General features: G+C 38.5%; 1 protein-coding gene and 1 pseudogene across 1 annotated transcript in view; one reads left to right on the top strand and one right to left on the bottom strand.

The window, feature by feature from the left end:
• Map3k3 (mitogen-activated protein kinase kinase kinase 3) overlaps nt 1–14,335 on the bottom strand; it is a 95,798-nt gene that overhangs the window by 40,925 nt on the left and 40,538 nt on the right. The window contains exon 5 of the mRNA XM_057773338.1: nt 12,427–12,540. Coding sequence (XP_057629321.1) covers nt 12,427–12,540 — 114 coding nt within the window. The remainder of the gene's footprint in view (nt 1–12,426; nt 12,541–14,335) is intronic.
• Nucleotides 7,006–8,017, top strand: LOC130876764 (histone H3.3A-like; annotated as a pseudogene).

Below are 14,335 nucleotides of genomic sequence, written 5' to 3'. Positions count from 1 at the left end.
AAATGGATCAAAGAACATATACTCTAACCTTCAGTTTTAAAAATCTATAAACGGGGGGAGGGGGCTGGAGAGATGATTCAGCAGTTAAGAGCATTAGCTGTTCTTTCAAAGGAGCCAGGTTGGATTCTCAGCACTCACATGACAGCTCATATACTGCCTGTAACTCCAGTTCCAGGGGACCCAACACCCTCCTTCGACCTTCCTGGGCATCAGGCACACATGCAGTGCAGGCAATACACAGAAATAAATAAAGCTGGGCTGATGAGGATGTAGCTCAAAGCCTTGGGTTCAATCTCAGCACTGGGTAAAATTAGACATGGTGATATACACCTGTAATTCCAACACTTCGGAGGTAGTCAGGAGGATCAAGGAGTACAAGGTTATCCATCCTCAGCTACCTAGTGGGTTTACAACCAGCTTGGGTTAGAGATCGCCTCAAAACAAACAAATAGTAGCAAGGCTGGAAAAGGCAATAATAAATAATAAGGAGATTCACAGTAGAGAAACAAAATGACCAACATTTATCAAAGATGAGAACTGGAGACCAAAGATACGGTATGCTGGAGTAGTGCTCTTCAGTATCATCTCTAGCACCAGTCTATGAACTGGTAGCACACTGGTCCTCTCTCAGATAACCAATAATGACAATAATCCTGGAAGCATTTTATAGCAGTTTGGTAGAGTAACTTTATATCGACTGAATGTAATAACTAAAAACTACGGGCTTATTGTTTATAAGTGTCTTTTTTTTGTTTTGTCTTATTTTTGATTTTATGGATGGGGGTCAGATCCAAGCTTTGATTTACTAAGCAAGCATCCACCTCAGAGCTGCCTATAAACTCCAGTTTGTCTACTTTGTATTTTACAATTCACTTTTTTTTTCAGACAGGGTCTCTCTCTATTATATAGCTCTGGTTTTTCTGAAACTTACTATGTAGACCAGGCTCACCTTCAGCTACGAGCAATATTCTGTCTCCCAAGCACTGTGATTAAAGGTATATACCACTAAGCCTAGCCCATCTTATTTTCCAAATAAATAAATAAATGTAGTTAATAAAAAATTAGAAATTAAAGGCACAAAATTAATATTTCATGAGATGTATACATAGATGTGGATGACATAGATTAACCATGGGAATCTTTCCTTCATTACTCTCCATCTTAAAAAAACTATTTGTTTAAAAACAACTATTTATGTATTTACTATTTCTATGTGTGCATTTGCACAGGTAAGATGGCTTATGTAAGTCAGTTCTCACCTTCCAACATGTAGGCTTCAGGGAGCAAACTCAGGTCATGATGGCTGGCAGGCAGTACCTTTACTTTCTGAGACATCTCACTGCCCTCTACTATTATTTCTGTTCTTTTAACAAATTTTTTATGATTTTTTAAAATATTTGTTGATTTTTATTGAGCTCTACATTTTTCTCTGCTCCCCTCCCTTCTTCTCCCCACCCCTTCAACTCTCTCCCAAGGTTCCCATGCTCCCAATTTACTCAGGAGATTGTGTCTTTTTCTACTTCCCATGTAGATTAGATCCATCTATGTCTCTCTTAGAGTCCTCATTGCTGTCTAGGTTCTCTTGGATTGTGAATTGTAGTCTGGTTTTCTTTATGTTTAAAAACCACTTACGAGTGAGTACATATGATAATTGTCTTTCTGGGTCTGGGTTACCTCACTCAAAATAAGGTTTTCTAGATCCATCCATTTGTCTACAAATTTAAGATGCTGTTTTTTTCTGCTGTGTAGTATTATGTAAATGTACTACATTTTCCTTATCCATTCATCAGCTGAAGGGCATTTAGGTTGTTCCCAGGTTCTGCCTTGACAAACAATGCTGAAACAAACATAGATGACTATATGTCCTTGTGGCACAGTTGAGCATCCTCTGGATATATACCCAAAAGTAGTATTGCTGGGTCTTGAGGAAGGTTGTTTCCTAATTTTCTGAGAAATCACCATGCTGACATCCAAAGGGGCTATACTAGCTTGCACTCCCACCAGCAAAGCAGAAGTGTTCCCTTTACCCACAACCTCTCCAGCATAAGTTGTCATCAGTGTTTTTGACTTTGGCCATTCTTACAGGTGTAAGATGGAATCTCTGAGTTGTTTTGATTTGCATTTCTCTGATGACTAAGGATGTTGAGCATTTATTTAAGTGTCTTTCAGCTATTTTAGATTCCTCTGTTGAGAGTTCTCTGTTTAGGTCTGTACTCAATTTTTTGATTGAATTATTTGTTCTTTTGATGACCAATTTCTTGAGTTCTTTGCCATCGGAGGAGATCAGACCTCTGTCTGATGTAGGGTTGGTGAATATCTTTTCCCATTCTGTAGGCTGTCGTTTTATCTTGTTGACCATGTACTTTGCTTTACAGAAGTTTTTCAGTTTCAAGAGGTCTCATTTATTATTTCTCTTAGTGTCTGTGCTACTGGGGTTATATTTAGGAAGTGGTCTCCTGTGCCAATGCGTTCAAATGTACTTCCCACTTTCTCTTCTATGAGGTTCACAGTGTGACTGGCTTTATGTTGAGGTCTTTGATCCATTTGGATTTGAGTTTTGTGCATGGTGATAGATGTGGATCTATTTTCATTCTTCTACATGTTGATATCCAGTTATGCCAGCACCATTTGTTAAATATGCTTTCTTTTTTCCATTTGATATTTTTTGCTTATCAAAAATCAGGTGTTCAAAACTGTGTGGATTAATATCCAGGTCTTCGATTCGGTTCCATTGGTCCTCCAATGGTTCCTGTTTTTATGCCAATACCAGGCTGTTTTCAGTACTGTAGCTCTGAGGTAGAGTTTGAGGTAAGGGATTGTGATGCCTCCAGAGATTCTTTTATTGTACAGGATTGTTTTAGCTTTCCTGGGTTTTTGGCTTTTCCATATGAAGTTGAGTACCATTCTTTTGAGGTCTGTGAAAAATTTTGCTGGGATTTTGATGGGCATTGCGTTGAATCTGTAGATTGCTTTTGGCAAGATTGCCATTTTTACTATGTTAATTCTACCTACCCAAGAGCATGGGAGAGCTTTCTACTTTCTGGTGTCTTCTTCAATTTCTTTCTTCAAAGATTTAAAGTTCTTATCATACAAAAGTCTTCCACTTATTTGGTTAGAGTTACTCTGAGATATTTTATGCCATTTGTGGCTATTGTAAAGGGTGATGTTTCTCTGATTTCTTTCTCAACCCATTTATCATCTGTGTACAGGAGGGCTACTGATTTTTTTTTTTTTGAATTAATCTTGTATCCTGCTATATTACTGAAAGTGTTTATGAGTTGTAGAAGTTCCTTGGTAGAATTTTGGGGGTTGCTAATGTAAAATATCATATCATCAGCAAATAGTGAGTTTGACTTTTTCTTTTCCGATTTGTATCCCCTTAATCTCCTTTTGGTGTCTTATTGTTTTAGTTAGGACCTCAAGAACTATATTGAACAGATATAGAGAGTGGACAACCTTGTCTTGTTTCTGATTTCAGTGGGATCGCTACGAGGTTCTCTCCATTTAGTTTGATGCTGGCTGTTGGCTTGCTGTATACTGTCTTTATTATGTTTAGGTATGTTCCTGTATCCCTGCTTTCTCCCAGACCTTTATCATGAAGGAATGTTGTATTTTGTCGAAAGCTTTTTCAGCATCTGATGAGATGATCATGTGGTTTTTATTTTGCAGTTTGTTTATATGGTGGATTACTTTGACAGATTTTTGTATGCTGAACCATCCCTGCATCTCTGGGATGAAGCCGACTTGATCATGGTAGATGATGGTTCTGATGTGGTTCTTGGATTTGATTTGTCAGTATTTTATTTAGCAATTTTGAATCAATGTTTATGAGTGAGATTGGTCTGTAATTCTTTCTTAGCAATGTCTTTAAGTGGTTTGGGTATCAGGGTAATTGTAGCCTCATAAAGAGTTTGGAAATGTTCCTTCTGTTTCTATTGTGTGGAATAATTTGAGGAGTATTGGTATTAGTTCTTCTTTGGAAATCTTGTAGAATTCTGAGATGAAACCATCTGGTCCTGGGCTTTTTTTGGTTGGGAGATTCTTGATGACTGTTTCTATTTCTTCAGCAGTTACAGGTCTGTTTAATTTGCTTATCTGGTCTTGATTTAATTTTGGTAAGTGATATTTATTCAGAAAGTTGCCCATTTCCTCTAAGTTCTCCAATTTTGTGGCGTACAGGTTTTCAAAATATGACTTGATGATTCTCTGGATTTTCTACATGTCTGTTGTTATGTCCCCCTTTCATTTCTGATTTTATTAATTTGGATATTCTCTCTGTGCCTTTTGGTTAGTTTGGATAAAAGAAGGTTTGTCTATTTTGTTGATTTTCTCAAAGAACCAACTCTTTGATTCTTTGTATTGTTTTCTCTGTTTCTATTTTGTTGATCTTAGTTCTCAATTTGATTATTTCCTGCTGTCTAGTTCTCTTGGGTGAGTTTGCTTCTTTTTGTTCTAAAGTTTTCAAATGTTCTGTTAATTCACTAGTGTGGGAATTTTCCAGCTTCTTTATGTAGGCATCTAGTGCTATGAACTTTCCTCTTAACACTGCTTTCATTGTGTCCCATAAATTTGGGTATGTTGTGTGGTCATTTTTATTGAATTTTAGGAAGTCTTTCATTTCTCCCTTTATTACTTCCTTGACCCATTGATGATTCAGGTGAGCATTGTTTAATTTCCATGTATTTGTGGGCTTTCTGGAATTAGTACTGCTGTTGAATTCTAGTTTTAAGTCATGGTGATCTGATAAGACACATGGGGTTATTCCAATTTTTTTTTTTTTTTTTTTTTTTTTTGGTTTTTTGAGACAGGGTTTCTCTGTGGTTTTGGAGCCTGTCCTGGAACTAGCTCTTGTAGACCAGGCTGGTCTCGAACTCACAGAGATCCACCTGCCTCTGCCTCCCAAGTGCTGGGATTAAAGGCGTGCGCCACCACCGCCCGGCTCCAATTTTTTTTGTATCTGTTGAGGTTTGTTATGTTACCGAGTAGGTGGTCAATTTTTGAGAAGGTTCCATGAGATGCTGAGAAGAAGGTATATTCTTTTATGTTTGGATGGAATATTCTATAGATGTCTGTTAAGTCCATTTGAGTCATAACATCTATTAGCTCCCTATTTCTCTGTTCATTTTTTGTCTGACTGACCTGTCCAGTGGTGAGAGTAGAGTGTTGGTCTCTCCCACTATTAGTGTGTGGGGTTTAACATATGATTTAAGATTTAGAAGTATTTCTTTTACAGATGAGGGTGACCCTGTATTTGGGGCATAGATGTTCATTATTGAGATTTCCTCTTGATGGATTTTTCCTGTGACTAATATGAAATGTCCTTCTTTGTCTCTTTTGATTGATTTTAGTTTGAAATATATTTTGTTAGATATTAGGATGGCTTCACCAGCTTGTTTCTTAGGTCCACTTGATCAGAAATTTTTTTTCCCAACCCTTTACTCTAAGGTGATGTCTGTCTTTGAAGTTGAGGTGTGTTTCTTGTATGCAGCAGATTCTGTTTTCGTATCCAATCTGTTAGCCTGTGTCTTTTTATAAGTGAGTTTAGTCCATTTATATTAAGGGATATTAATGACCAGTGATTGCTATCTCCTGTTAATTTAATTTTCGTTGTTGGTGATGTTAATTTGTGTGTTCTCCCCTTCTTTGGGATTTGTTGCTATGAGACCATCAATTGTCTGTGTTTTTGTTGGTGTAGTCAACTTCCTTGGGTTAGAGTTCTTCTTCTAGTAGTTTGTGTAGGGCTGGGTTTGTGGCTAGGTATTAGTTAAGTCTGGTTTTGTCATGGAATATCTTGTTTTGTCCTTCTATGGTGATTGAAAGTTTTGTTGGGTACTGGGAGCCGATTCGAGTGGCCGCCATTACAAGATGGCACTTGGCCCCGGCCTCGCTTGCTGGACAGCTCCATATTAGGCAATACAGTGGAACCGTGCCTCTCGTATGTGCAGTGACGATGATGTGCTTAGGGCCAATCCCGTGGCCAGGAGCATTGGCAGGCGCGCATCGGCCAATCCAGGCACGACTCATTCCCTTACCCCCTATATAAGCAGCTGCCATTTGGCGCTCGGGGCCCCTCACTTCCACTCTCCCTTCAACCAAGAGGCTCCAATTAAGCGTGATTTGGGAAGAATCCTCGTCTGGTGGTCGTCTTTTCCTGCTGGTCAGGGAGTTCGCCGCAGTTGGGTATAGTAGTCTGGGCTGGGATCTGTGGTCTCTTAATGTCTGCATAACACTTGACCATGACCTTCTGGATTTCATTGTCTCCAATGAGAAGTCAGGTGTAATTCTGATAGGTCTGCCTTTATATGTTAATTGGCCTTTTTCCTTTGCAGCTCTTAATATTCTTTCTTTATTCTGTATGTTTAGTGTTTTCATTATTATGTGGTGAGGGGACCTTTTTTTAAATCCAGTCTGTTTGGTGTTCTGTAAGCTTCTTTTTTTTTTAAGATTTATTTATTTATTGTATACACAGTGTTCAGCCTCCATGTATGCCCTCAGGCCAGAAGAGGGCACCAGATCTCATTACAGATGGTTGTGAGCCACCATGTGGTTGCTGGGAATTGAACTCAGGACCTCTGGAATAGTAGTCAGTGCTCTTAACCTCTGAGCCATCTCTCCAGCTCCTCTGTAAGCTTCTTGTACCTTCATCGGCATATCTTTCTTTAGGTTGGGAAAGTTTTCTTCTATGATTAAGTATATTTTCTGTGCTTTTGAGTTGAACTTCTTCTTCTATACCTATTATTCTTAGGTTTGGTCTTTTCATGGTCCCATATTTCCTGGATATTTTGTGTTAAGCTTTTGTTAGATTTAATGTTTTCTTTAACTAATGAGTCTATTTATATCTTCAGCGCTTGAGATTCTGTCTTCCATCTCTTGTATTCTGCTTTAACAATTTTTTATTTAATTAAATTTATTTAATGAAGGCAGAGTCATGTTGTCATTTTTAATTTTATTTTCTTATTTTATTTTTAAATTTTACTTTGTAATTGTGTTCACAGCCATCGCCGCGCCGCCGCCGCTCTCTAACGCCAGCGCCGCCTCTCGCTTGCCGAGCTCCAGCCGAAGGAGAAGGGGGGTAAGTAAGGAGGTGCCCATACCATGGCTCGTACAAAGCAGACTGCCCGTAAATCCACCGGTGGTAAAGCACCCAGGAAACAACTGGCTACAAAAGCCGCTCGCAAGAGTGCGCCCTCTACTGGAGGGGTGAAGAAACCTCATCGTTACAGGCCTGGTACTGTGGCACTCCGTGAAATCAGACGCTATCAGAAATCCACTGAACTTCTGATCCGCAAACTCCCCTTCCAGCGTCTGGTGTGAGAAATTGCTCAGGACTTCAAAACAGATCTGCGCTTCCAGAGTGCAGCTATTGGTGCTTTGCAGGAGGCAAGTGAGGCCTATCTGGTTGGCCTTTTTGAAGATACCAACCTGTGTGCTATCCATGCCAAACGTGTAACAATTATGCCAAAAGATATCCAGCTAGCACGCCGCATACGCGGAGAACGTGCTTAAGAGTCCACTATGAGGGGAAACATTTCATTCTCAAAAAATTTTTTTTCCTCTTCTTCCTGTTATCAGTAGTTCTGAATGTTAGATATTTTTTCCATGGGGTCAAAAGGTACCTAAGTATATGATTGCGAGTGGAAAAATAGGGGACAGAAATCAGGTATTGGCAGTTTTTCCATTTTCATTTGTGTGTGAATTTTTAATATAAATGCAAGATGTAAAGCATTAATGCAAGCAAAATGTTTCAGTGAACACATTTCAACAGTTCAACTTTATAACAATTATAAATAAACCTGTTAAAATTTTCTGGACAATGCCAGCATTTGGATTTTTTTAAAATAAGTAAATTTCTTATTGACGGCAACTAAATGGTGTTTGTAGCATTTTTATCATACAGTAGATACCATCATTCACTATACTTTTCTAACTGAGTTGTCCTACATGCAAGTACATGTTTTTAATGTTGTCTGTCTTCTGTGCTGTTCCTGTAAGTTTGCTATTAAAATACATTAAACTATAAAAAAAAAAAAAATTTTACTTTGTGCGTATGTGTCTGTGCGAGGATCCATACATACCATGGCATGTATGTGGAGACAACTTTTGGGAGTTAGTTCTCTTTCCACCGTGTGGGTCCTCAGGATTAAAATCAGATTGTCAGGCTTAGAGGCAAAAGCCTTTACTTATGAAGTAACTTGTCACCTATCTTTAATTCTTTTCTTCTTCTTCTTCATCATCATTATTGCTCTTTGAGACAAGTTCTCACTGTTGGTGGCCCTGAACTCACAGAGATCTACTTGTCTCTGCCTCCCAAGAGGTGGGATTAAAGGTATAAACCATCACATCTGGCCTCCATTGTATTCTAATGGATGTAAATCTTTGTTGATGCTAAAAGTAGAAGCAGTTTGAATTTCCCATTAGTACCCCCCCAAAAAGTTAGTTATGTAATTATAGTTTATCTTGTCAAGGAAATTATGCATCATTACAAATTATAATTATGAAGATTTACCAAACAACATTCAAGATAATATAAAGTAAAAGCATAACTTAGAGACTTGCAGGAATAGCACTGAAAAAGTTTACATAAAGTTACATGAGTTAGAAACTCAAGAGCTATGTGCAGAAATAAACCAATAAATATATTATGAAATAAACCAATAAATGTATTATGATGAGGATTATATACAATAGCTTTGTTTTTTTAAACTTTTAAAAAAATTTTATTAATGTATTTTATGTATATAAGTGCTCTGTCTTCCAGGTACACTAGAAGAAGAAATCAGATTCTGTTACAGATGGTTATTGGGCATTGAACTCAGGATCTCTGGAAGATCAGTAAGTGATCTTAATGGTTGAGCTACCTCTCCAGCTTCCAGCTTTGCTTTTTCAAATGTAGCTTTAAAGCGGTGGTTCTCAACCTTCTTAATGCTGCGATCCTTTAAAACAGTTCCTCATGTCATGGTAACCCCAACCATAAAATTATTTTCATTGCTACTTCACAACTGTAATTTTGCTACTGTTATGAATTGTAATATAAACATCTGTTTTGTACAATAGTCTTATGTGATCCCTGTGAAAGGGTCACTCCTGGGGGCTGGAGAGATGGTTGGAGGCTGGAGAGATGGTTGGAGGCTGGAGAGATGGCTCAGAGGTTAAGAGTACTGGCTGCTCTTCCAGAGGTCCTGAGTTCAATTCCCAGCAACTATATGGTGGCTCACAATCATCTATGATGAAATCTGGTGCCCTCTTCTGGTGTGCAGGCATACATGCAGGCAGAATGCTGTATACATAATAAATAAATCTTTTTTAAAAAGAAAGGAAGAAAGGAAGGAAGGAAGGAAAGAAGGAAGGAAGGAAGGAAGGAAGGAAGGAAGGAAGGAAGGAAGGAAGGAAGGAAGGAAGGAAGGAAGGAAGGGTCATTCAGCCTCCAAAGGGGTCGAGCCCCACAGGCTCAATTCAACTAATTGCTAATTCAGTATCTTTTTTTAAAAAAAATCTATTTATTTATTATGTATACAGTATTCTTGGTATTCTGTCTGCATGTATGCCTGAAGGCCAGACGAGGGAACCAGATCTCATTACAGATGGTTGTGAGCCACCATGTCGTTGCTGGGAACTGAACTCAGGACCTTTGGAAGGGCAGGAAGTGCTCTTAACCACTGAGCCATCTCTCCAGCTCCCTAATTCAGTCTCTTTTATAAGGAGGGGGGGTTGCTAAAAGTGATCAATATTTGCTAACAATTTGTGCTGGTAATCTTATGTCAACCTGACAACTAGAATTATCTGAAAGGAGGGAACCTCAATTGAAAAAAGTGCCTTCGTAAGATGCAGCTGTAAGACATTCTCTTAATTAGTGATTAATGGAGGAGGGTTCACCCCATGGTGGGTGGTGTTATCTCTGGCTGATGGTCCTGGATTCTGTAATAAAGCAAGCTGAGCAAGTCATGAGGAGAAAGCCAGTAAGCAGCACTTCTCCATGGCCTCTGCATCAGCTCCTGCTCCAGGTTCCCACTCCTTTTGATGTTGGACTGTGAAATGGAAGTGTAAGCCAAATAAAACCTTTCCTCACCCTCTTGTATTTTGGTAATGGTGTTTCACTGTAGCAACAGAAACCCTAACTAAGACAGAGTTGAAAAAGCACTCCTGGGGGCTGCAGAGATGACTCAGCAGTTAAGAGAACTGGCTGCTCTTTCAGAGGTCCTAAGTTCAATTCCCAGTGTGCGCGTGCACACGAGCGAGTGCATACGCGTGCACACACACAAAAAGAGCTCACAACCATCTATAATGGGATCTGACGCCCTCTTCTGTCATGCAGGCATACATGCAAATGGAGTATTCATGTACATAAATAAACTATATTAAAAAAAGCACTCCTTATGTATTATTAAGATAAAGGGCAGGAAAGTGTTTCAAAACAATGATACAGCTCTTAGGGAGTTTGTAATCTTTTGTGATATAATTTACAAATATGCAATGCAAAATCAATTACTAAAAAAAATGTGAACTAGTATGAAAACTACATCCAAACTGAAGAAGTAAGAAATAATAAAAAAAGGTTACAGCAAGAATGCTGATAAACTGTAATAGGTAAAATCAAACTACTTGCTAAAATGCCAAAGACAGTATTCTAGGCAAGTATTCTAACACTAAAACATATCCCTAGCTGCCTTAGGCTTCACTTAGGTCTTACCTAATAGGTTACTAAGAATGACAATGAGGAGGTGAGGAACTTGAAGGATAAATGAAATGGTATATATCTACTTTGGAATATTTTCCCAACATATCAGACAAACAATACATTTGGGATTAAGAAAATCTCTCTTTACCAAGTGTAGTGGCACATGCCTTTAATGCCAGCACTCAACATATAGGGGAGGTACATCTTTGAGTTCAAGGCCAGGCTGGTCTTCATAGTGAGTTCCAGATAACCTGAGTTTATATATATATATATATATATATATATATATATATATATATATATATATATATATCCCCTCAGGAAATGGTCCACTAGTTAAGAGCACTTGCTGTTTGATGTGGGATTCCCCTCTGTATGCTGTGAATACCTTTGGTGAATAAAGAAACTGCTTGGCCTGTTGATAGGGCAGAACTTAGGTAGGTGGGAAAAACTAAATTGAATGCTGAGAGAAAGGAGAAAGAGTCAGAGAGAAGCCATGTAGCCCCGCCAGAGATAGACTCCAGAACTTCACCCGGTAAGTCACTGCCACGTGGCAATACACAGATTAATAGAGATGGGTTAAATTAATATGTAAGAGTTAGACAATAAGAAACGAGAGCTAAAGGGCCAAGCAGTGATTTAATTAATACAGTTTCTCTGTGGTTATTTTGGGAGTCTGGGCAGCCAGGAAACAAACAAGCGGCCTCCCTGCAACAGCTGTTTTTGCAGAGGACCTGGGTTCAGTTCCAAGTGCATACATGGCAGCTCACAATTATCTGAAGTTCCAGTTCCAGGAATCCATGTCCTATTCTGACTTCCATATGCTCCAGATATGTATGCACATGGCACACCTGTATTCAAGCAACCAAAACACTTATACACATAAAAGAAATCTAAGTATATAAATGGAGCCTGGTGTAATGGTACCTTTAATCCCAGCACTCAGGAGACAGAAGTAGGCTAACCTCTTGAGTTCTATGCTAGTCAGGGCTACATAGTGAGACTCTACCTCAAAAAGACAAAATAAAATAAAATGGCAGCATAAGGGTCAGTCCACCTAAACTATTCTGATATGCTATGTCCGTCATTCTCATATAACCATTCCAGTTGTCTTCAAGTGTAAGGAAAAGAAAGAGTGCCAAGAAACCTATCAGAACATGCATCTTCAATGATGGCAAACAAGTCAAGACTGTAAGCATGCTCACAAAATATACACCCCAAGGGACCATTCAGTAGAGGAAATTGTGTAAGAGATAATTCCCAGACATTTGGTAAAACACTTTAAGCTGGCAAACTGCAAGAAGCCCTCCAGTCTATGGCTATTTTTTCAAGTGAAAAGAAGTAAAAGTACTTCTCATTTATGTCTCAAAGGCAAGGCAAGGCTACTGAGTTGTGGGAGTCTCAAATCCTTGACAACTAGTCCTCGTAGCTAAACCCTATACTATACAAATATCTCTTATTTAGATCAAAATCTAATCAAAGGACTGTGCGTGTATTTTTTTTCTCTTTTATCATGAAATTTTTTTTGACCCTCCCCCCATGCTATTAGTAAAATAATCTTTGTTGTAACTGACCCTAACAATCTGGCTCCCAGGGAAATTAAATGTAGAAGACTTGCTGGTCATTTACAGGGCTGGACTGAATGTCATACTCTTATTTTGGCAGTGGCTAAGAAACACAAAATCCTGTCAAGTAAACAAGGCAAGACTGAAGGAATACAAGCTTTGTCTTCTGTGACAGGGGTTACTTACATGGTTTCTGTCTTGGGATAACAGTAGTATCCTAAGGCTTTTCATGCTTGAGCTTCTATCCAAAATGTCAATTGCTTTATCAAGATCATCTTGGTTTTTCAACAGGATGGAGAGCTACAACAAATAGACACAGAAAAAGGAAATCAAACAAAATACAAATCTATTTTAATGCTTTAGTTTGCAAAAACAAAATACTAAAAATATGTTTGGAGAAAACACTTTCTTATGAGATCCAGCTGAAATTATAAGGTTTGTTTTCTTGCAGTACGCAGCAATTCTTAAGTAGATTTACAAAGCTGTGCCTCCATCAGCTCTTTTTAATCTTAAAATAGTGCCTCACTCACCCATCTATAGCCCATTCCCCTCCAACTACCAGTGCCAGGCGGCCACCAGCATATTTTCTATCTCGACAGATTTGTATTTCTGAACTTTTAATATATATGGAATCATACAGCTCATATGCAATTCTCTCTCTCTCTCTCCTCTCCTTTCTCCCTCTCCTCCTCTTCTTCTTCTTCTACTCCTCTTCTCTCTCTCTCTCTCTCTCTCTCTCTCTCTCTCTCTCTCTGTGTGCACATAACCCCCACTTACTGTAACATGAAGAAGACATTATGAGCACTAAAATTAAAAAAATATATATTGTGTGTACAAGGCATCTGTGTCTGATATATGTGTATGCACAGACTTGCGAGTTTGGGTGTGCATGTGTGGAGGTCAGAAGACAACCTCGGATCCCAGTGTTCACCTTCCACCTGGTTTCAAACAATCTCTGTGTTGTTTGCCACTGCAAAAGCTAGACAGATGACCTGCTATGAGTGTCTAGGGATTCTCTTGTCTCTGACTTCAATCTCACTGTAAGAGCACTGGGACAAACACATGCTACAATGCCTGGTTTTTGCAGTGGCTCTCTGGATTGAACTTAGGTCTTCACACTTAGACTGCCAGTGCTTTACCCACTGAGCCATCTCCCTAGCCCAAGTACTTAATATTAAAGATGAAAAAGTATGCTTTACCTAGTACCTAGCAAATGTTAAAACTTGTGTATACTAAAAACAAAATTCAAACAAAAGCCCAATTAATGTATTCAGTTCCTAACTTATAAGGAGATAATAATTCTAAATCCCAAATTGGAATAAACAAATAATCAGTACTAAATTTAAAAACCTCAAAACTATTCATAGGATGGGAGAATGTTTTATAATTCATATCATATTGCACAAACATTCCTCCCTGAGAAACAGAAGTAACAGGAGTAGGATGTAGTTCAGTTGGCAGTGTGCTTGCCTAGCATGTAAGAAAACACTACATTCAAGCCCCAGCACTACATTAAGCAGGCATAAGGGATGTACACCTATAATCCCAGCCCTTGGGAGATGAAGGCAGGAGAATCAAAAGTTTGAGGTCGGCCTGAGCTCCATGACATTGGAAAGAAAGAAACAGAAAGACAGATGGACAGAGAAAGAGACAGAGAGTGAAAGAGAGCGAGTCCATTTTGGGGGTAGGATAAAGAAATCACTTTAACTTATATGTGTATGCTAAAACAAAATTCAAGCAAAAGTTAACAAGCATGTTAACTTCCAAAAAAAAAAGAAAGAAAGAAAAAAAAACTAAAGACAATTTTGCCAATGTATGGGTCTAGTAGAACATAAACTATATAAGAACTTTTACAATTCAACAATAAAGACTCATGTTTAAAATAAGAAAAAGAATTTAAATAATTGTCCAAAGACAATGTATGCATGGCAATAAGCACAAGAAAATATGCTCTACATCACTAATCATTAGGAAAATGCCTATCAAAACCACAATATCACAGCATTTCACGTGTACTAGAAGAGCTATCAGAAAAAGGGAATGGAATATGTTGGTGCACACTGTACCCAGAACTCAGGCTAATAGCTCACAGATG

This window comes from Chionomys nivalis, chromosome 7 (genome assembly GCF_950005125.1).
Source record: "Chionomys nivalis chromosome 7, mChiNiv1.1, whole genome shotgun sequence".
In the NCBI taxonomy this organism is placed as follows: Eukaryota; Metazoa; Chordata; class Mammalia; order Rodentia; family Cricetidae; genus Chionomys; species Chionomys nivalis.
Note: the sequence above shows the minus strand (reverse complement) of the source record. Positions and strands in the feature narration are given on the sequence as shown.